Genomic DNA, 21,145 nt, shown 5'->3' with positions numbered 1-21,145 from the left:
CAGAAATTTGAAACAAATTTAAAAAAATACATAAATATATATTTTCAGAAATTACTGAACACATTAGAGAAATATTTTCAGAAAAATTCAAAAATTCTAGAAAATTAAATTTATAATTTTTTTTAAATTACACATATTTTCTTAAATTAACACAGATTACATAAAATAACACAACTTACACACATATTCGTAAAATTAACATAAATTTTCAAAAACTTAGAAATTAAAAAATTTCAAAAAAATTAAAATAAGTTTCAAATTATTCGAAATTACTGAAAAATTTTCAGAAATATTTTCAGAAAAATAAATTTTAAAAATTTTCAGAAATTCTTTTCAACATATTTTCATAAAATATAAGCTTTTAGAATTATTTTTAAAAAAATTCCAAATTTTCAGAAAATAGATATTTTAACGGCTTGTAGACCATTCAATTGTATTACGTTTTGTAACGGCTTTATATTTGATTTTTAAATCTAATGTTCTTTTTTTCCGGTGGCCATTACAATGCCAACATGGCCGTTCCAAAAATCATAGTAAATTTTGGGGGAATTTATTTAAATAATACAGAAAAAAGAAATTAGAGATTTGGTGTAATTTTGAAGTTGTTAAAAAAGTATGTGTCACGATTGCTTCGCCCACCGAAAAATGAAAAATATGTGTCTCGGGGTGCCATCTCTCTACTAATACAGTAATTAAGTGGGTGCCAATTTCAACATGCCCACACTGTAAAACACCAAGAAACCCCATATTTTGGAGTACTTGCAAAACACGAATATGACGTGGTGCTAGTTGGAGGACACGAAAAAAGGCTATTCACCACGTCGTACGGATAATATTGTATCCGTATTTTCGGACACATCTTTAGACCGATGATTTAATTGCCCGTACAGAACACTGGTATCAATAGGGCCAAAATTAGACATACTGATTTCAAATATTTTTAAAAATTAACTGAGAGGAAGAACAAGAAAAAACTGCCCAAGAGGAAGAACAAGAAAAATTGCCGAGAGGAGGAAGATGAAGAACAACAATGTAGGCAGCTGCTTTGCTTTGTGAAAATTTACATTGCAGCTCACACTTAAAATAGTGTGAGCTGCAATGTGTGGACAAATGACATTATTGTTGAGCCACCACACTGCGTGAGTGCGGTGGCTCAGCACCTGGTTGCTGCAGCCTGCACCATCTTTTTTTTTTTAATTGTTTATTCATGCCACCGCGGTCAGTGACCGCGGTGGCATATTAAATATTTTTTTTTTTAAAATTCTGTGTCACCGCGGTTCATCACCGCGGTGACACTTGAAAAAAAAAATTTAATGGAAATTGTGGCATCACAGTATCCATTCACTTTTTTAAACCTTTTCAAAATACACCAAATCTCTAAAAAAAATTTTCTGCATTATTTAAATAAATTCCCCTAAATTTTGTAGCGGTAAAAAATTTGTGTCGATTTTTGTAATAGCCACGGCGAATTATATTTGGAATGGCCTTTGGAATAAATTTTCAAACGGTGAACTTTCACAAAAAGAAAAGGTGTTCCAAATTTTTATAGCAATTTCAAAAGCCGTTCCAAATTCTTTGGGTAAAAAATATGACGTCAAAAATATTTTTTCCATTTTAAAGTTGCTACAAAGACCGTTCCGGCCATTACAAATCCCGTATTTTTTTTTGCAGTATTTGTTCCTTGTAATAAAACATCCTAATTTCAATTTTCTTAATAGCGATCAACGTAGCAATTCTTTTTAAATATATTAACTAGAAAAAAATATGATCTTTTGTTATAGTTAATCATTATGATTAAAAGTAAAAATTATGGTAAATGCTACTAATTAATCATGACTGCACAATAATTATTACCCATTATTTTTGTAAATGAGGTTAAAATATTAGTCATATCCAAAATTCAAATATTTCAGGCATATCCAAAATCATGACAAATATTTATTAATATTAGTATTAGTTGGGAAGTTTTTGAAGAATTCCTGTGAGAAGTTTCAGTAACGCCTAATACATCCCTGTTAAGTAGGCCTCCTTGTTGTCGTTAGAATTCTTATTCATGAGTTGTATGGAGATATTTATGTCATTGTGGTCGAAATTTAAGTTATTACATTGATTTTATTTGACCGTGATAAATAGTCTTAATTTATCATTATTTTCAAACCGTAGTGTTTTATAGTGTAGAAAAAATCAATTATTTTTGTAAGGACATGATCACAAAAGCCTATAAATTATTATTATGGAATATTGAGTTTGAGTAGCTAAAATCCTGACATAACCTCATCTAGATGCAGAGCGGATCAAAACTGCACCTCGTAACCAAGTCATAGGTCTATTACTGCGACCAAGTTTGTGAAATGGATTATTTATATTATACCAAATGACATAATGATTGTGTTATATTCGATAAATGAGGAGTGTATAGTCTAAAATGAATGATCAATTACAAGATACGTTTTATTGTTCTTGTCATATAATTAAATTAGAATAAGAAAATTATATCGAATCGAGAGATTTCAAATATGAGGAAATGATTCATTATTATAGAAAAAAATAATTTTTTAAATTTAAAATTTAAAAAATTTACCTCTTAGAGCAATCAATTCATTTTTTTTAAATCAAATTCCTCATTGTTAATTTGGGTAAATTACATCCATATCTCCTAAAATTTGGCGTAGCTATAAATTTCTCTTCATTATTTTGAAAATTACAAACATCTCCCTTATTTTAACGTTTGTCTAACAACAATCTCATTCCATTAGCCATCGCTAGGTTTTTATCTAATTTTGTGGTGAATTGGCCAAAATGTCATTTTTGGATTATTAATTTTGTATAAAATTTAGAATTTTTTAAAATGCTTTTATGGATTAATATGCCTTAGTATTATTTATTTTACCCACCCTCAGATTTTTTAAATATACATAAAAAATAATAACACAAGTAAAATAGTAATTTCCACCTCACCATTAGGGGACTATATAATTATTTTCCATTTGAAACTGATATTTATAGTGTTTTAATTAATTTGAAGGGTTTTGCTTATTTTGTCAAATTTAAGAAAAAATAGTTGTAATTTACCATATTAGTTTATTAAAATGTGAGCAAAGGCTAAAAGCGATAAACAAGTACAATACAGGCAGATATGATGGGCGTTGGATTAAAAGATTAGTCAAATGGAAATGGACCACAATTTTTTGGAGTTCCACAACTAGACTAGGTCCAATTGACAACCCATCCCACGTTAATTAATTACCACATTTATGAAATCAATACTATTACATTATGCTCATAATTAGCTTTCCAGCCCAATCCATCACACTAATTATGGGTACAGCCATTCATAATCCTCCTGTTTTGCCCTCTGCATTGTACTCTACCCTCATCAAATCATTGCTTGGCGTGCCCTTTCCCCACATGCTAATCAAAAGCCCAAGATTTATTTTTTAGTATTTTATTTTCTCTTTTGTTATTATTATTATTTTTTAATTTATGGGTTTTGGACTCTTGAAACGAGGTATGAACTTGGGACATTTTCGTAACTAACTCTTTTTTGACAATAAAAATGATGTTTAACCTCATCGAAAGTGTAAACTGAACAACAAAAAAGTGTATAATTGATCAGGACCACCACCTGTTGTTGGCCTGTATGGAAAATCTAATTTATTGGCAGGCAAGCAAGCAAATTCTACGACTCATGCTCCAGCTCAATGGACGCATCACTCAAATTAAAATAATTTTTTTAATCGAATTATATTTTAAATACGCTAAATTTGACAATTGTGCTTCTGTAATTTGTTTTACTTCCCATATGTTTCGTTGTATATATATACTCATACGTAAGATATGTATTTTAGGACATGTTATACACTTAAGTCATGTTTACTAATGAGGAATACCAATGATTTCCTGCGTTATCGGGGTTTGGCCAGTGTTTCCTTCCGAATAACGTAGCCCGGTATAAAAGCGCATGGCCCGGTACTGTGCTGGATAAAATGCCGGATATGGATCCGGACTACGGAGGTGGGATTAGAATCCCGTCTTGTTATCCCATTTTACTGTATCTTCCGAATTTATCTTTGTATCCTCGGAATTACACCGAAAATGACGAAATTGTCCACTTCCACCTACCGACTTCAATTCCCTGTCAGTTTTCATTTCCCACCAACGCCTTCTACCTCATTTTAAAACTTTCCTCTGGAAGAGTGCTGTTGCAACCACACTGTGTTCCCGCCGGCAAAGTCAGCAATCCCGTCCGGTGAGTTGTAAATGGGTAAAACTTTGTCTGCATATCTACCTTTTTCATTTCAACTTGTTGGTCCTCCATTATTTTTGTTCGAATCTGATTTGAACCCCTTTGTTACTTGTCATTGTCTTAATTGCTCCTCCCATACTTTATTACATGTAATTGGGTGCTGTGGAAATGAATGTATAGGTGTTGATGAGATGAGATGAAATGAAATGAGTGGGCATGAGTAGTTTTGGTAATTGGAGTGAAGTTTGTGAGTGATGAGCATTGAGAAGACTTCTGTGTGACACTTCACCGACCAATCATTGAAATATCTCTTTTCCTTTCACCTTTCTCACCACAAACCTTTCTAAACCCAAACTTGGAATTAAATATTAAAGATGCAAATTTAATGTGTCCCGATTCTTTTTATTATTAAAATTAAATAATTCCACATATCTATGTATATAATCGATTATAAAGCTCTGAATTATGAAGATTTTACAATTTGTGAGAAAAACATATCTAAATTTGAAGCAAAAATAAATAAATATTTCATGTATAAGTTAATGATGAAATACACAATTCATTTTCATGATTATTATTCATTCAAATTTTGAGTTTCTGAAAATGAATCATAGTACTAGAAAAATATGAATAAATGAAAATTTTATAAATATAAATTAATGGGGTCATAATATATGTGAAGGGAGACTATTATCTAATTTTTCTCTCCAAAAGTTAATCCAAGAGCTGTAAGCTTATTCTTAAATTTTATACATTTATGGATCAAATTACGTGTCATTTTGGAATATGGTATCAACTATCAAGGCTTCAAAAACTTGATGTAATGAGAGACGTGGAACTTGTAAAGCTTTGTTGTGACAGAAAGCTTTTAGACTTGTTTTTCTGTGGATTTATTGTCTATCTATAGGCATGAGTAAAGTTTAGATAACTTGGATTCACTTCGATTGAGCTTGAACCCATGTTTTTATTTTCTAACGGGCCGTAATTGAATATGCTTTAGCCCAATTAATCAATCCAAAATAAAAAGAAAAATCGGGCTTGTTGAGAATTCACTAATTTGAACATGTTTAAAGTTCAAATTTATTATGGACTTTATATTCGAAACTCCAATTATTAGTCAATTTATTAGGTCTTTTCTGAATGTCAACAGTAATGTTTTGGTTTGGGCCTCGGCCCACTAGAGTTAGCTTTGTTGTCACCTTTGCAATAGAGTAGGCTTAGCCCATTGTATATAGGCTTACACAGGCCGACAACATATTTTTATGGGATTTGGGCCTGGTTGAATTGAAGTCAGTAGGACAACAGATTACGAGTATACGGGTTTGCTCCAAGTCCAAACCCGTACCCGTCAGCAACAAAATTCAAATTTCAAATGGATCTCCATGACTGCATCCCTAAAAACCGGAGCGGGCAACGGTCACCAGCCAGCTATTATTTATTTATTTATTTTTTTGAAAAATATCAACCTCCTTGTCCTACTGACTTCAATTATAAAATCCCCCTCTCCGCTAACCCTAAACTCGCTCAGAAGAATTTCCTCCAGAGACGTCTTTGTATACGCCTCTGGTCCTTCTCCTTCCTTCTCCAATCTAGATCTCTTTGCGTCTTCCTAAAAACAAAGCGAAAATGAGAGAGTGCATTTCGATCCACATTGGACAGGCCGGTATTCAGGTCGGCAATGCTTGTTGGGAGCTCTACTGCCTTGAGCACGGCATTCAGGTTTGTGTAGATCTGCATTTCTCCTTTTTTCAGCGGTTGATGTCTCAGATCTGAATATTTTGTTGTTCAGTGCCTTTAATTTCTTAGATCTATGGGTTTTGTGTGTTTGTTTTAGCTTTTTCGTAAATACGGATTGATTTTTGTACTGATCTTATCTGATTGTTTCATTTGGTTTAATCACCAATCGAAATGCCTTAACGCGTTATTAGTTGTTGTAATGTAATTTTGTCAGATCTAGTGGTATGTTGACGTTATTTTCTTCCTGAAAGTAAATTTACCAAGCTATTCGTGATCTGTTCTTGTTTCTGTCGTTCAAAATGCCTTGAACGAGTCGTTTGGTTTCCGTAATTTTATTAGATCTAGAAAACAATTGGTGATCTAAAAATGAAAATGCCATAATGTGGTTTCTTAATTTGATCAGATCTAGCGATTTCCTGAATTAATTGTGATTATTATTCGTAAACATCTATTTGTTCCTTAATGAGCTGTACGTTTTTCTGTAATTTTGCCAGGCCTAATAGCTTCTCGTTTATTTCTCGATTCCTATTAGATCTGGTGATATTTGACGGTATTGAACATTTGCTGCTTCTGTTTTTGCAGCCCGATGGGCAAATGCCTGGTGATCAAACCGTAGGCGGTGGTGATGATGCATTCAACACTTTCTTCAGCGAAACTGGCGCTGGAAAACACGTCCCTCGCGCCGTGTTTGTAGATCTAGAGCCAACTGTGATCGATGAGGTCCGCACTGGCACATACCGCCAGCTGTTCCACCCCGAACAACTTATCAGTGGCAAAGAAGATGCAGCCAACAACTTTGCCAGAGGCCATTACACCATTGGCAAAGAAATTGTCGATCTTTGCCTTGATAGGATTCGCAAGCTGGCGGACAACTGTACCGGGTTGCAGGGATTCTTGGTCTTCCATGCTGTGGGTGGTGGTACTGGATCTGGGCTTGGATCTCTCTTGCTTGAGAGGCTTTCTGTTGATTATGGTAAAAAATCAAAGCTGGGTTTTACCATTTACCCTTCGCCTCAGGTTTCAACTGCAGTTGTTGAGCCTTATAACTCTGTGCTTTCAACTCATTCTCTTCTTGAGCACACTGATGTTGCTGTGCTTCTTGACAACGAAGCTATCTATGATATTTGCCGTAAATCACTTGATATTGAGAGGCCTACTTATACAAATCTGAACAGGTTGATTTCTCAGGTATAAATTTCTGGGATTCTTGGAGTTGTATGGTGTTATTTGATGAAATTTTTATGCATTGGTTAATGTTTTTTATTAATAAATATTTTTTATTTTAATGTGCAGGTGATCTCTTCTCTGACTGCTTCTCTGCGGTTTGATGGAGCTTTGAATGTTGATGTGAATGAGTTCCAGACCAACTTGGTCCCATACCCGAGGATTCACTTCATGCTTTCTTCATATGCCCCTGTGATCTCTGCTGAGAAGGCCTACCATGAACAACTCTCTGTTGCTGAAATTACCAACACTGCTTTTGAGCCATCATCCATGATGGTGAAATGTGATCCCCGCCATGGCAAATACATGGCCTGCTGTCTGATGTACAGGGGTGATGTTGTTCCCAAAGATGTGAATGCTGCTGTTGCCACCATCAAGACCAAGAGAACTATTCAGTTTGTGGACTGGTGCCCAACAGGATTCAAGTGTGGTATCAACTACCAGCCACCAACTGTGGTGCCTGGTGGTGACCTGGCCAAGGTGCAGAGAGCTGTTTGCATGATTTCCAACTCAACCAGCGTTGCTGAGGTCTTCTCAAGAATTGATCATAAGTTTGACTTGATGTATGCCAAGCGTGCCTTTGTGCACTGGTATGTTGGTGAGGGTATGGAGGAAGGAGAGTTCTCTGAGGCTAGGGAGGACTTGGCTGCTCTGGAGAAGGACTATGAAGAAGTTGGGGCAGAGTCTGCCGAAGGAGAGGAGGATGAGAACGACGACTACTAAGATCTTGATTGCTGAGAAAACATTATGAAGCAAGCCAATGGTCTCATTGGTTTTTAAGTGTGTTTACAAGCTTGTTCTGTATGGCTTGATTTCGTTGTGCTGTTTGATGTTGAATTAAGAACAGTTAATGTGATTTCTTCTTATCTTGCTGTATGGCACCGAATATATAATTGAAGTTTATGTTTTTGTGGTTCTCCTCTTATCCATGCCTGGTTGTCATAAATCTCATTATTCATCTTTGATCAAGATATTTATTCATGAGTCGTAATCCCATAGCTGATTTATGTCAAGATATTTTCAGAGCAGTGGGGACGATGAATAATGATGCTTGTTAGTTGTATTTCCAACGCTTATAAGCTACTCAAATTGTTACTTGGGCAGGTGAAACACCAAGATTAAAAAGCTATGTTAATTACAGCTTCGTCTGTTCTCTACATTAAACAATCATATGAAAATCTAAATCAACATCTTTTGAACATAAACATAGATAGAAATTGAAACATGGGATAGGCAATGCTGATCAAAACCTGGTTTTAAGGTACATATATGCTAAGACTAAGTCGAATAAAAACCTCAAAAAGCATTCTTGCTGAGAGGAGAAGCAGGCAACAGGGGCCTGGAGAAAACCATGTAATGCGTCACTCCCAAGTACTTATCTCTCCAACTCACATTTCCTTCTCCGATATCTTCCCCAATATTTGAATCCTCTGCTCTGATCCTCAATATCTGGCTATGCACCCGCACCTTCCACGTGTGTACCACCACCTTCGCCTCTGGTGCTGCCGCCGACCCTTTACTCCCTTCATCCATCTCCTCCTCCTCGTCCTCCGGAGATTCTAGTAATTGGAAATATATATTCTACCCTTCTGGATGCTCTACTCAATTGTAAAGGCAATGAGAGTGTGTGTGTATATATAGCGATAATAGTAGGGGAGGAGAGAGGGTGAGCGGAGAAGTGTGCCCAGTTGGCTAGTTTGGCCAACCTTCCTGCAGTTCCAGTTGAGATACGCTTTCTCATGGGAATGAAGGCGTTCTGGGTCTCTGACACGTGTCGTGAAAGCAGCTGAGATTCACCAGTTGGCCGGTAATAAAATTTTGGAGGTTTTGCATTTTAGGATGGCAATCACAGTAGATCAATGGGGAAATTTTAGGTCGGATGGGGCTCCGTGTTTTAATCACATTGCGTAGTATATTATATTTATCTTATGCTTACAATTTAAAGAGATGATCAAGAACTATATTATAGTTTTCTGATCGTTTCTATTCATCAAATTTAATTTGAATAAAAATTTTTGTAAATAAAAAACGATAAATTCAGTCTTTTATTTTCTATGAAACCTTTCTATGTTAATATTTTGATGAAAGAGAGGCTATTTCATTTAATCTATGGTTAATTAAATTTAGCTTTTTCCGAAATATGAAATTATATATACTTGTATTCTTTTTCAAAATTTTTTATTTATAATTGTATCATTCCCATTAAGGTTCGAACGAAAAATACTGACGTTAACAAAATATTTACATAAACTTTAATTTTTACCACTCATTCAATATTATGTATAATTTATTAACAAACATATCATGTTAATATCTTAATAATTATAAGGAGGTAAATATAAACTAAGTATATCTTCAATAATTTATATCGAAAGCTGAATAAGGCATAAAATTTGAAGTTTACATATTTTTCTTTGGTCGAGGTGATGCATTTTCTATTAAAATCCCAATAAAAAAAGTATAGATATAAATGGAGAATTTTCGTAAAGGTGAAATCATAATTTCAAAAGTTTTTTTTTTTTTTTTGGAAAGAAAGCATAATTTTATATTTTTTTAAAAATTTAAATATAATTATCCCTAAAATCTATCCAAGAACTTCACCTAAATTCACTACCCTACGAGGTTTTGGTACATGACACATCAACTAGGTGGTGATAAGTAGTTGTAGTAAATACATGTGAACTCAACTGAGAAATTCTTATGGTGGTAATAGATTTTGCATGTCGCATTCTTTGCTTATCACTAACAAAGCTTTATGGTAATGCGTGATGAGTGGGGCAATTTATTACTTGAATGGGTTCAACTTCCATGTTGAGTGCAATGAGTTTATTACAAGCTTTCTTAATGATATCTTAAGTAGGCCTAATTGCGGTTAAGTGGTTGGGAAGATTAGATCTAAATCACATCAAGAATGCAACATTATCAACTTCTATGTCCTTTGTGACAAAAATATATTAGGATAATTTACATTCACCTAATTTAAATATTGATCTAATTACGAATACATGTTGATTATTTAAAACATTATTGATATCTTTTTTTATATATGACATAATTATATAACCTTTGGGGGATAAGGTGGAAATGTCAACTTGACCCTCATATTATTTTTTTTTAAAACAAAAATTGATAAAATATAAAACAATCTAATGTTGGATGGATGTTATTATAAAAAAAAAGTAAAAATTCGATGTTAGACGAATGTAATACTTAAAAAAATTATGTAAAATTAGGATTAAGTACAGTTAGATCCCATTTGAAAATATAAAATTGGACTTTCTCTTGAAAAAAATTTGAAATTACATTTAGACCATATTCAAAATTTCATCATTTATACTTAATCCTCTTTCTTTAGGATTTGGACAAAAAATGCCGACGTTAGTAGAAAAAATAAATAAATATTCAATTTTACTCCTCATTGAACATTTTCATTTAATAATTTTGTACCTATAAGGAGAAAAATATAATGATGTTAACCTTACTTTATATATATATATGCGTGTGTGTTTGAAGGAAAATTTCTTGAGGGGGTGCAAGCGTAATTTTGAAATTTTTTTGAAGGAAAGTGTAATTTCGTATTTTAAAAGTCTGTCTATGTAATTAACACGAAAAATTATAATCCAGAATCCAAAAAGATATTTTTAACAATTCAATACAAAATAACATAATGAATCAATTGTTGGACGAATTTATTATGAGAGGGGTAATAGTAAATTATTAAACAATGAAACTTGTATTTATAATTGCATTAAACCTTATATGAGTTTGATATAATTTACCCAAAAATAATTATTATCTAAACAAATATATATACAAAATAAGAGAATCGACTCGTTTTATGATGAAATGACATAATTCACATTATTTACCATGGAATAACCATTATTGGCATAATATTTTTTTTGGGTCCATTTTTTGATTTATTTGCAAAAAAATCCCGTCCCAATTAAATCTACAAAAAACCTCCCGTGTTTAATTAAATATCACTCACGTCCCACTGCCATTAGTCAACTCTGACGGCGTTAGTGTGTGAAAGAAAATACCCGTTATAACCTTATTACTTATTTCAGGTAAAACATAAATTTTCACCTTTCAATTTTACGGGAGATTATAGTTAAAATTTGAGAATAGGATTTTTGCCAAAAATTTGGGGCCAAGGTTTTTTCAATCTTTGGATCTTACTGATTTGAACTAGGACCCTGAGAAGAATATTACAGGTTAGTATGTTAGTCTCATGCTTTTGAATTTAATTTCTTGGTCATCATATTTCTAGGGATTTGGATTTTTTGTTTGTCTTTTGATTAATATTGGTCTCCACATATCTGCTGTTGTTTTTTTTATGTTTGTTTATGGCCTTTTATGTTATGGTATCTTTATATGATTTTTTATATTACTAAAGTTTTACTGAATGATGCTCTGTTGAATTATTTAATTAATAGTCTATTTATGTAAGTTCAATTGTTAATTGGATTCTCTAATGGTCCCCACCAGCTGGACATTCTCTAATTGGATTCTCTAATTGTCCCCTGCATATCCTGTCCCCAACCCATGACTGAAGTAATTTTAAAATTGATGTTTTGTCGAATTAATTGTGTGATTAATGGTAGGTTGTTTTGTTTTATGCAACATGGTGTTGCCTAATTATGCATAGTTTGATGTATGGGTTGGTGGGGTTATTGAATGGGTACCCATTGTTAGGTATGTGGGTGGTATTAGAATGTGGTTTCTCAAAGTAGATAGAGAGAGATTGTACTATGGAGATATAATTGATATGTATACTGGCAAGGGGTAAGGATTTGAATATTGTTGGATTTTATTGTTTTTCTGGTGTAAGTTTGGATAATGGTATTTAGGATTTTGAATGAGGATAGTGATACTATTGAATTATGGAGAGCATACGAGGGTTTGGATGTAATACCATTTTACTTTGAAGAAAAACAGGGCCTTTTATTGGTGATTTGTACTTAGGGTAATATAATTTCAACAGATGAACAACAAGTACCTTTATTGTCCTTTCATAACCAACTCGAAAGAATCCATTAAATGAATTTACAGATGATTGGTCTGTTGATATGTTGGAAGACTCTGAAAATGACCAAATTGAAGCTGAAAATCCCTTTGAACCTGAAATTGAAACCGAAAATGACCAACCTGAACCTGAATTTGGAACTGAAAATGACCAAGAAGATCTCCCAATCATAAATGAACTTGAAAATGCATATGAAACTCACCCTGAACTTGGCCAAACATCTGAAAATTCACCTGGACCTTCATAGACACCAGGAAACCCTCCTGAACCTGAATATGCACTTGAAAATCCTACTGAACCCGAACAAACACCTGAGAGCCCCCATGAACCTGAACAAACAAATCGAAATTAACCTGAGAATCCACCAATAGAAGGCTTTAGTGATGAGGGTGGGGATGATTCAAATGTTGGTGGCTATGATGCCTCAGCATCCCAATGTCCTTCATGGATGTTAGAGGATTTAGAGGGTCCACTTGATGATGATATATTTGAGAGTAGGCCAGATGGTCATGCTAGAAGATTTTTTAAAACAATGAGGGCTTTTTTGAGGGAACAAAAAAAGAAAAGAAGAGCAGAGAGAGAACCGAGAGAACAAGAGGAGAGAACAATAGGAGAGAGTGGGTGGTTCAGTGATTTTAGGGAAGAAGAGGAGCTTATATCTTTGAGGGAGTCAGATGATGAAGGTGATGGGGTTCCAGTGTAGAATGATAGAATGGATGGTGGGGATGTTGACTTGTAAGTAGGGATGAAATTTGCTACTAGAGAGAAATATAAGGATGTGTTGAGAGATTGGGCAGTGAGAAGAGGTTGGGACTTGAAATTCATAGAGAATGAAAAACATAAGATTACTGCTAAATGCAAGAATGAATGTGAATGGAGGATCCATGCTTCCAGAATAATGAAAACAACAACTTTCCAAATTAAATCAATTAAAGGAAGACACACATGTGCACATAGAATTGAGAACAAGCTAGCAAATTACAAGTATATTGGGAGAAAAATAGAGCACATCATAAGGTATAATCCAAAAGAGGGGTTAGAGTTTTACATTTAGATTAAGTGTAACTGCATAAAGTGTACAGAGCCAAGAGGTATGCCTAACATTTGGTGAATGGAAACATACAAGATGAACAATTATATAACTATCGTGCAACTGTATAGAATCACAACCCCAGGAGTACACTTGTGTTGAAGGTTGACAAGTCTTTAACTCCACCTGTGTTGCAGAGGATGTGTTGTTACCTCAGTGGGTTGAGAGAGGGTTGATGTAGGCTTGAGTGCTTCCGTAAAGGACTATACAAAGGTCAGTTATTATCTGTTGTGGGAAGGGAGGAAATGATAATATTTACTCTATAGCAATTGCATATGTTGAAATTGAAAAATTTGACACATGGGAGTGGTTATAAACTTGTTGCTAAGGGATATTGGATCTCATGAACAAAGAGGGTGTGTTTTTATTTCTAATAGACAAAAAAGCAGTCCCTAGTTTAGCTCCTAATGCTAAACATAGGTTCTGTTTCAGACACATGTACAACAACTTCAAAGGGAAATTTAAAGGGCAAGAACTGAAAAAATTATTTTGGAAGGCTGCATCAACATACAATGTTAAACAACATTTGAGGTGGATGAAAGAGATAGAAAAAGTGATGCCTAAAAAATTCCCTTAAGATGAAACTGCATATGACTGGTTAAGTGAGATACCTGCTCCTCATTGAGCAAGGTGTTTTTTCCCTTCAAGAACAAAATGTGATACGTTGGTCAATAATATTTCAAAGTCTTTCAATAGTTACATTTTAGATGCAAGGGAACATCCCATTATTGATATGTTTGAGAGCATCAAAAGGAAATGTATGACAAGAATTCAGATGAAAAGACAAAGAATGGAAAAATATCAGGATGTTGTTTGTCCTAATATTTGAAAAATGATTAAGAGACAAAGGAGGCATGAGAGCAGAAATTGTTTTCCAAGTTGGGCCGGTGAAGACAAATTTGAAATAGAACACTTTATAGAAAACCACATTTTGTATTTGAGGGATAGACACTATTCTTGTGGGATGTTTCAGTTGGTAGATTTCCCTTGTTGTCATGCAATAGCCTCAATTAGCTATCACAAGCTGAATCTGGAGGAGTATGTTGATGATTACTTCAAGAAAGATGCTTACTTTAAGGTTTATGGGCACATGACTAGACTTGTGCTTGGAATGCATGATTACAAAGAATCACCATTGGGTACTGTTCAGCCTCCTCAAGTCAGATCATAACATGGAAGACTCAAAAAAGTAAGAAGGAGGGATGCCAATGACATTAGAGATGGAGTGGTGTCAAGGAAGGGATTGTCTCATAGTTGTGCAAATTATTTAAGAACAGACCATAACAAAAGGAGTTGTACAAATCTTACTCATCTCAATTCAAAAAATACACAAAGTATTTTATTTTGTTGATGTCTTGTAACTCAAACCGAAGAGGCTTAACACATGCTTTAAAACTCTAAGTTTTAGTTAGTTTAACTAAGTTTCAAATTAACACTATGAAGTGTTGTTGATTTCACAATTTTCAAAAATGATCAATGCCTTTCAAGTGCCACACCAGTCTTTCCAATCAAGAAATGATCAGGTAAAGATTTGGTTTTTTATCTGATAACATTCAAATTCAAAAGTTTAATACACTTGTTCATGACCCCAAACTGAAAGCAACAATGTTGAAATACTGCACCAAAGACTTGCCACCTCACTGTCTCTCCCCACACTTGCAGGGAGAGAAATAAACACAACAATCTAGAGGCCTCCCATATCAAGACCATCTTGTACTCAACTAATGAGTGGACAAAGGCCCCCACCTTCTTCAATTTTCCAGAGGTTAAGGAGGCGCACACAACATGATTCAAGACTAGCTTTTGTGACCCTAAGGTGTTCAAATCTTGCACAAAGAGATGTGACCACTCAATTTACAAGCCTATTCCAGGTTTCCCCACAATCCAACAATATTTTTCAGGTATTTAATATCTCCTAACAAATATTGATTTCACTTTTTGTATTAAAAAAATCAGTTAATTCTGTAATACATTGCATTATAATGTGCAAATGGTTGCACCTGCTGAGTCTCAAGCAATGAGCAACCTAGAAGTATTCTACTTAATAAGATGTTTATTTTTTGCAATTTTTTTTTAAAAGTAATTTCCCAATATCACTTTAAGGCAATTTGTAGGCCCCTATTGAGTTTTCTCAAAGACCATTACCACAAGTTCCAAGAAAAAAAGCAACTGCTTCCAGTTTCCAAAACATCCAAATTACAAAAAATATCTGAAGATTCAAGTAGATCATCAACATTTCAAAGGGAATATTGTTCTTCAAATAGGAGTACTTTGAATTCACTTGAGAAGCTTTCTGCGTCATATAGGCCAAGTCAAGGTGAAAAATGATAGCTTGTTGGTGTTTTTTGGAAGTTTTTAGTGTGGACTAATTATAATTACCTGATGACTATATTTGGATAGGAAACATTTTCTAAGCAGGACACATACTATGGTTTTTGAAACTGTTGGTAGTTTTTTGTAAGCAGTAGACATACTATGATTTTTGAAGTTTCTTGCACCTTGTGACTAATGATGTATTTAACAGTTTCCATTTGTCATTTTGGCCTTTTTGGGATGAATGAATGAAATGTATTTAATTGTCTCAGTTTGTGAGGTATTGAATTTTTTTAGCTTATTGTTGGTATTGTTTTGGCTAGTATTTGTCTATGTTTTTTACTAAATATATGAATTCTGCTTTGTTATTACGACTTCCCGTCTGAATTTCTGGTTTCCTGGAAACCCTTTTGAGTAGTTTGTGGTTCTATGCACTTTGTTTTACTCATAATTGAGCAGTTTACAACAGCAAATGAAGAGCTTTTGTTGCAAATGGTCCTAGTTTTCAATACATAATCTATTTCAATCTATTGCAATTACCAAAGCAATAACAAGTACAAATAATGCCTTCATCATTTTTTGATTTTCCCCTAACGCTTTTATATTCGCTGTTAATTCATAGCAAATGGACAATACGTCTTTAAAATTGTCTTCAATTGTTCCACTTCCAGAATAAACTTCTTCTTCAATTGTTGGATATGTCGATCTTGAACTTGGCTGTGAAACTTTTTCAAAAATACTAATCAGGTCCAACGAACAAAAAAAATTACATTCATTTGTCCTAAGGATAATTTTTCCTCACTTTCTTTGGTTGAACCTACAACTCTAATTGCGGCATATTTTTGATAATAACATCTTGGATTTTTGTATCTCAAATCAATTTTTTCTTCTTTGGATGAAGATCTTCTAGGAGCATAAGACATTCTACAAAATTAAAAAAATAGGGTAAATTACAACGACCTCCTCTGAGATTTGACATAATTACAAATACCCCTTGTTGTTTGAAAAATTATTAATACCCCTCTAATTTTGTCGATCATCAACAATTAGCCTTGAGGTTTGGTCCATATAATTTACCCCAAAAAAAAATTAATAACAAAGCATTTCAATTTTCATAAAAAGAAATTACAAAACAATAATAAATAGAACAAATAAACTTTTAGTACCTGCAATATAATCGTACAATCAACTGGTGCAAAAATGGGGTAGAATGTATGTTGTGTTGGTCAATATTTATAAGGATGAAAATGGGCATTTATGTCAATTCAAATAGAAAAAAAACTAAAAGGCTTATTCCTTTCGCACTTCTAGAACGTGTAAGCCACCCTCTGTCTGTTTTTTATGGAGGGTGGGTTTTTCGCAAAGTTTCGTATTACAGAGCTGCCTTTCAGACTATTTTCAAAACACAAGTAAATTTTTAACAATTTTTTCGTATTTCACAAGAGTGTCCTATGCATTTTTCTCCATAATTATCTATATTATTATATAATAAAAATCCTATTTTTACTCACAAATGATAGTTGTGGACACAGCAATACCAAATTTTGAGAATACCAAAAATACCTCTTGCTTAAGAAACCACTCTCCATCTTCTTCTATAATATCGCACAACTTTCCACTCCTCAGTTCTCACCCAGCAAATGAAGATGGGTGCCGTGGTTAAGTACTCCGTATCAGATTCGGTGGTGCAGTGCTGGTCGGAACCGGCGTTGAAACTATCGTAGAAAGGACGGCCATGATTTTTTGGGAGAGTGTGTTTGTGGGTTGACACAGATTTGGTGAAACACAATAAGATTTCTTGCCATCATTTTGTTTTGTATGTTTTCACATAATGCGCAGTTCACGCACACAAACAATGAGATTTCTTGGTATCATTTGATTTATTTTCACATAAGAAATATGTATGTTGATGGTGGGGAGTGGGCGTACAGAAATAGAATGGACAATTGTTCTTCAGAATTAATATAAGGAGGCAAGTCTTTTTCATTGGAACACCTCACATTTTAAAACTAAAGGGGCTCTTTTTTTTAGCCGATTGCCAACTTTTTATTTTCAATTCAATTGCATTATTTATAGGGATCTCTAAAGTTTGCTTTTGTCTAATAAATAATTGGATTTGTTTATATTAACCCAAAAATTAAGTAAAAATTGATATTTACTTTCAATTGACTTATTTATTATAGGTCATTTTTTTTTGTCTACACTACTCTCATAATTATGAAGATATACTTCATCACATGCATTAATGCGTAAAGACGTATGATAGTAATTGTCATAAAAAAAAATTTCTGACCTGCAATAAATTAGTAATAAGTCAATTTTGAGTAAATATAGATTTTTTTTGGTAAATTTTGACTAATGGAAGAATTTGTTAAAAGTAAGCAAATCTCAAGAATGCTAGATACAATTTTTCAAATTACAGAGGGTTTAGGTGTAATTACACTAAATCTCAAGGAGGGCAGTGTAATTATCCCTTATTTATATACTAATCTAATATTTTTTTCAAGGAATAGGATTATCAGAAATCATAGGATTGGAATGAAAATAACTGAGTTAATTATAGGGTCATGGCTCATTTATCCAAATTAAAGAGTGCCTATATCAAGAATCATCTCTCTCTCTCTCTCTCTCTCTATAATTAATTTATAGTATAAGGTGTATATTAATTTTAATTTTTTTATTATAATACTACAATAACCTATATTAATTTTAATTTTTTTCATTTTGTAAAGCTACGGTCTTCCGTCACTCATAACTCAACGTATTGTTCAACAATCTTTTTATATTTATAGAGTTTATTATGAATTGCGTTTTTTAATTTTTTTGCTGTTTATGTAGGTTAAAATCGAATCTACAACTACAAATTTGATTGGTTCATTAAATTCAAATTTTAATTTATGAAAATTTTCGCTTTAGTTCAATAGAACTCCCTGTCTTTAATTTTATGGGATTTTGTTGTAAAACGACTATATTGTAAAATTTATTTTATTTTCAATTGTTAACTATGCATATTGATTTTTGTGATCAATTTAAAAAATATAAATAATTCTTGCATTACATTCAATAAAATTATGTACTCGAAAACTACGTGCCACCGTTGCTAGTTGAAAAAAAAAAAAAAAAGGAAAGAACACATCGACCTCAGAAACTTCGTGGGCCTAGCCCATTTAAAACTGATAATTTTTTGGGCTAAGCCCAGTATCTCATTGGAAACGGGTTTAGGGTTTGTTTGTATATTAAAGAGATGGTCGTCTACTCAGCTTTTTTCTTAGTGTTTCTCTGCTTCAGCCGACGTAACCTGCGACCATGGTTCACGTTAGTTTTTACCGCAACTGTAAGCTTCCACGGGTCTACTTTCTCTTTCTTTCTTGCTCTTTATGCGTTCTCGTGTATGTAATTCCGCATTTACATTTTCTGAATTCTTGTATGTGTGTGCATCTTTGTGTGTGTTGGGCGCTGATGCACTCGGGATTCGTATTTGCGCAGCTTTTTGTTAGTGATTTTAGGTGTTTGGATCCGGTTCAAATGATCTTGGGTTTGGATTTACGATTAAGCTTAAATGCGCTTTTCTAATGTTTCTGGGGACCGTGATTGATATGATTTTGATCCGCATTTTGCGGTTACTGTGTTGTATGGTGATTAGTTGTTTAGGAATCGGCCGAAGATATTAAGTTTTGCTTATCTGGGAAGCCTGAGGAATTGTTGTCACGGGATTGGTTAAGATCTTGGGAATTGCTGTACTCGAATGATAGTATTCTGATTTGTTTTTCAAACGAAGGGAAGATAGGAGGTTGATAAATTTGGTTTTCTTGTGTTTTGCTTGAGCAATTCGCCACATAATTTCATGCTCAATCTGTGAGAAAATTGTTGTTGCTGTTTATTCTTTCTTTAAATTCGTTTTTTTTTCCCCTTTTGCTGTTGATGATTCTTCGGACGAATGATGGATTTTGTATTTAATTGTAATGTAGATGGGAAGACCTTCAAGAAGCCTCGTCGTCCCTATGAGAAGGAGCGATTGGATGCTGAGCTAAAGCTTGTTGGAGAATATGGACTGCGGTGTAAGAGAGAGCTATGGAGGGTGCAGTATGCATTGAGTCGCATCCGTAATAATGCCAGAAACCTTCTCACTCTTGACGAGAAAGACCCACGCCGAATCTTTGAAGGTGAGGCCCTTCTCCGCAGGATGAATAGGTATGGGCTTTTGGATGAAAGCCAGAACAAGCTTGATTATGTCCTGGCCCTTACTGTGGAGAACTTTCTTGAACGCCGGCTTCAGACTCTTGTATTCAAGGCTGGCATGGCCAAGTCGATTCACCATGCTCGTGTGCTCATCAGGCAGAGGCACATTAGGTATATATTCTATTAGAGCATCCCTCTTGTTTTCAGGTTCATTTAAATTCTGCAATTTGGTGTTCTATATCACTGCATAAGCTCTCTTTTCCCATAGGAGTGGTTTCTTTCACTAAATGAGAATCTTATCTATCATGATCAGGAGAGTTGGTCAATATTTCCGCATTTTAGATTATATCTCGATTGTGTATGTAATAAACTCTCCCATGCCAGGGTTGGAAGACAGGTGGTCAACGTGCCGTCCTTCATGGTGAGAGTTGACTCACAAAAACACATTGACTTCTCCCTTACTAGTCCGTTCGGTGGTGGTCGTGCTGGGAGAGTGAAGCGAAAGAACCAGAAAGCTGCTGCGAAGAAAGCTGGTGGTGGTGATGAAGAGGAGGATGAGGATTAAGCAGTTGCATTGATAAAATGCATAAGATGCAGAGCTCACGGCTATTTTCTTTACTCTTTTTGAAAGAGCCATCATGTTTGCAACTCCAATTTTAGTTTTGGTGACATCCATCCATCTCCATTTCTCTGTTTTCTGCCTTTTTGATACGAAATGTTAAGAAAGAATTTTGGGTTTGAGTTGCATTCTTTGTGCAATGCGATGATCGGTCTTATATGGTTTATTTTACATTTAATCAATTGGGAGCAATTTGTCTGCTGAAGTTCACTGCTCAGTCAATTGACCAACACTGTACAGCACCCTAAGTCATCAAACTGGAAGTCGTTCACCTCAAGAGGATCAAAATTCTTAAGAATACGAAGGCCCAGCAAAACAGAAAGTGATGACTATTTTACAGTTCCATATGTATCAAGAGTTAAAGGATGATATTCTCATATACAATTGTGACAAAATGCAATTGGAAGTAAGACTAACAGACATTTGATGTATAGTGTTGTAACTTGAAGTTTGTTTCGTTTGAAGATAAACAAATGCCTGGAGTGGACTTGCGTTCAAGCTATGATGGTATGGTAGTAAAGTATGCTTTGTGTAGCATGGTGCAATACCATCGTTGACATTCTCTTAATTCACATGATGATGGATTTGTAATTACAGATAACAACAAAGTCAAGATGGCCGAGCGGTCTAAGGCGCCAGTTTCAGGTACTGGTCCGAAAGGGCGTGGGTTCAAATCCCACTCTTGACAATGTTTTTATTTTTTGTGTA

General features: G+C 34.1%; 2 protein-coding genes, 1 long non-coding RNA gene and 1 other non-coding gene across 4 annotated transcripts; 3 read left to right on the top strand and 1 right to left on the bottom strand.

The window, feature by feature from the left end:
• Positions 5,805-8,034, top strand: LOC105167662 (tubulin alpha chain-like). Its single transcript, NM_001304396.1, is given in 3 exon segments — positions 5,805-5,965; positions 6,566-7,171; positions 7,277-8,034. Coding segments are annotated over 3 exon segments (1,353 nt in total). The 5' UTR covers positions 5,805-5,872; the 3' UTR covers positions 7,931-8,034.
• Positions 12,156-17,501, bottom strand: LOC105167661. Its single transcript, XR_848266.2, has 3 exons — positions 17,203-17,501; positions 12,439-12,565; positions 12,156-12,331 (listed from the first exon to the last, which is right to left on the bottom strand). It is a non-coding gene; the product is annotated as an uncharacterized LOC105167661 (long non-coding RNA).
• On the top strand, positions 18,869-20,603 carry LOC105167659 (40S ribosomal protein S9-2). Its single transcript, XM_011087458.2, has 3 exons — positions 18,869-18,973; positions 19,608-19,989; positions 20,203-20,603. The coding sequence occupies exons 1-3, from the start codon at positions 18,946-18,948 to the stop codon at positions 20,381-20,383; spliced, it is 591 nt and encodes a 196-aa protein (XP_011085760.1). The 5' UTR covers positions 18,869-18,945; the 3' UTR covers positions 20,384-20,603.
• TRNAL-CAG lies at positions 21,046-21,125 on the top strand. Its single transcript has one exon. It is a non-coding gene; the product is annotated as a tRNA-Leu (tRNA).

This window comes from Sesamum indicum, linkage group LG8 (assembly GCF_000512975.1).
Source record: "Sesamum indicum cultivar Zhongzhi No. 13 linkage group LG8, S_indicum_v1.0, whole genome shotgun sequence".
NCBI lineage: Eukaryota > Viridiplantae > Streptophyta > Magnoliopsida > Lamiales > Pedaliaceae > Sesamum > Sesamum indicum.
Note: the sequence above shows the minus strand (reverse complement) of the source record. Positions and strands in the feature narration are given on the sequence as shown.

Excerpts from the sequence above, each read along its gene's own strand:
- LOC105167659 (XM_011087458.2), top strand. The coding sequence starts at position 18,946 with ATGGTTCACGTTAGTTTTTACCGCAACT. Across the intron at positions 18,974-19,607 it reads CGTTAGTTTTTACCGCAACT|ATGGGAAGACCTTCAAGAAG; the intron begins GTAAGCTTCCAC and ends ATTGTAATGTAG. Across the intron at positions 19,990-20,202 it reads ATCAGGCAGAGGCACATTAG|GGTTGGAAGACAGGTGGTCA; the intron begins GTATATATTCTA and ends CTCCCATGCCAG.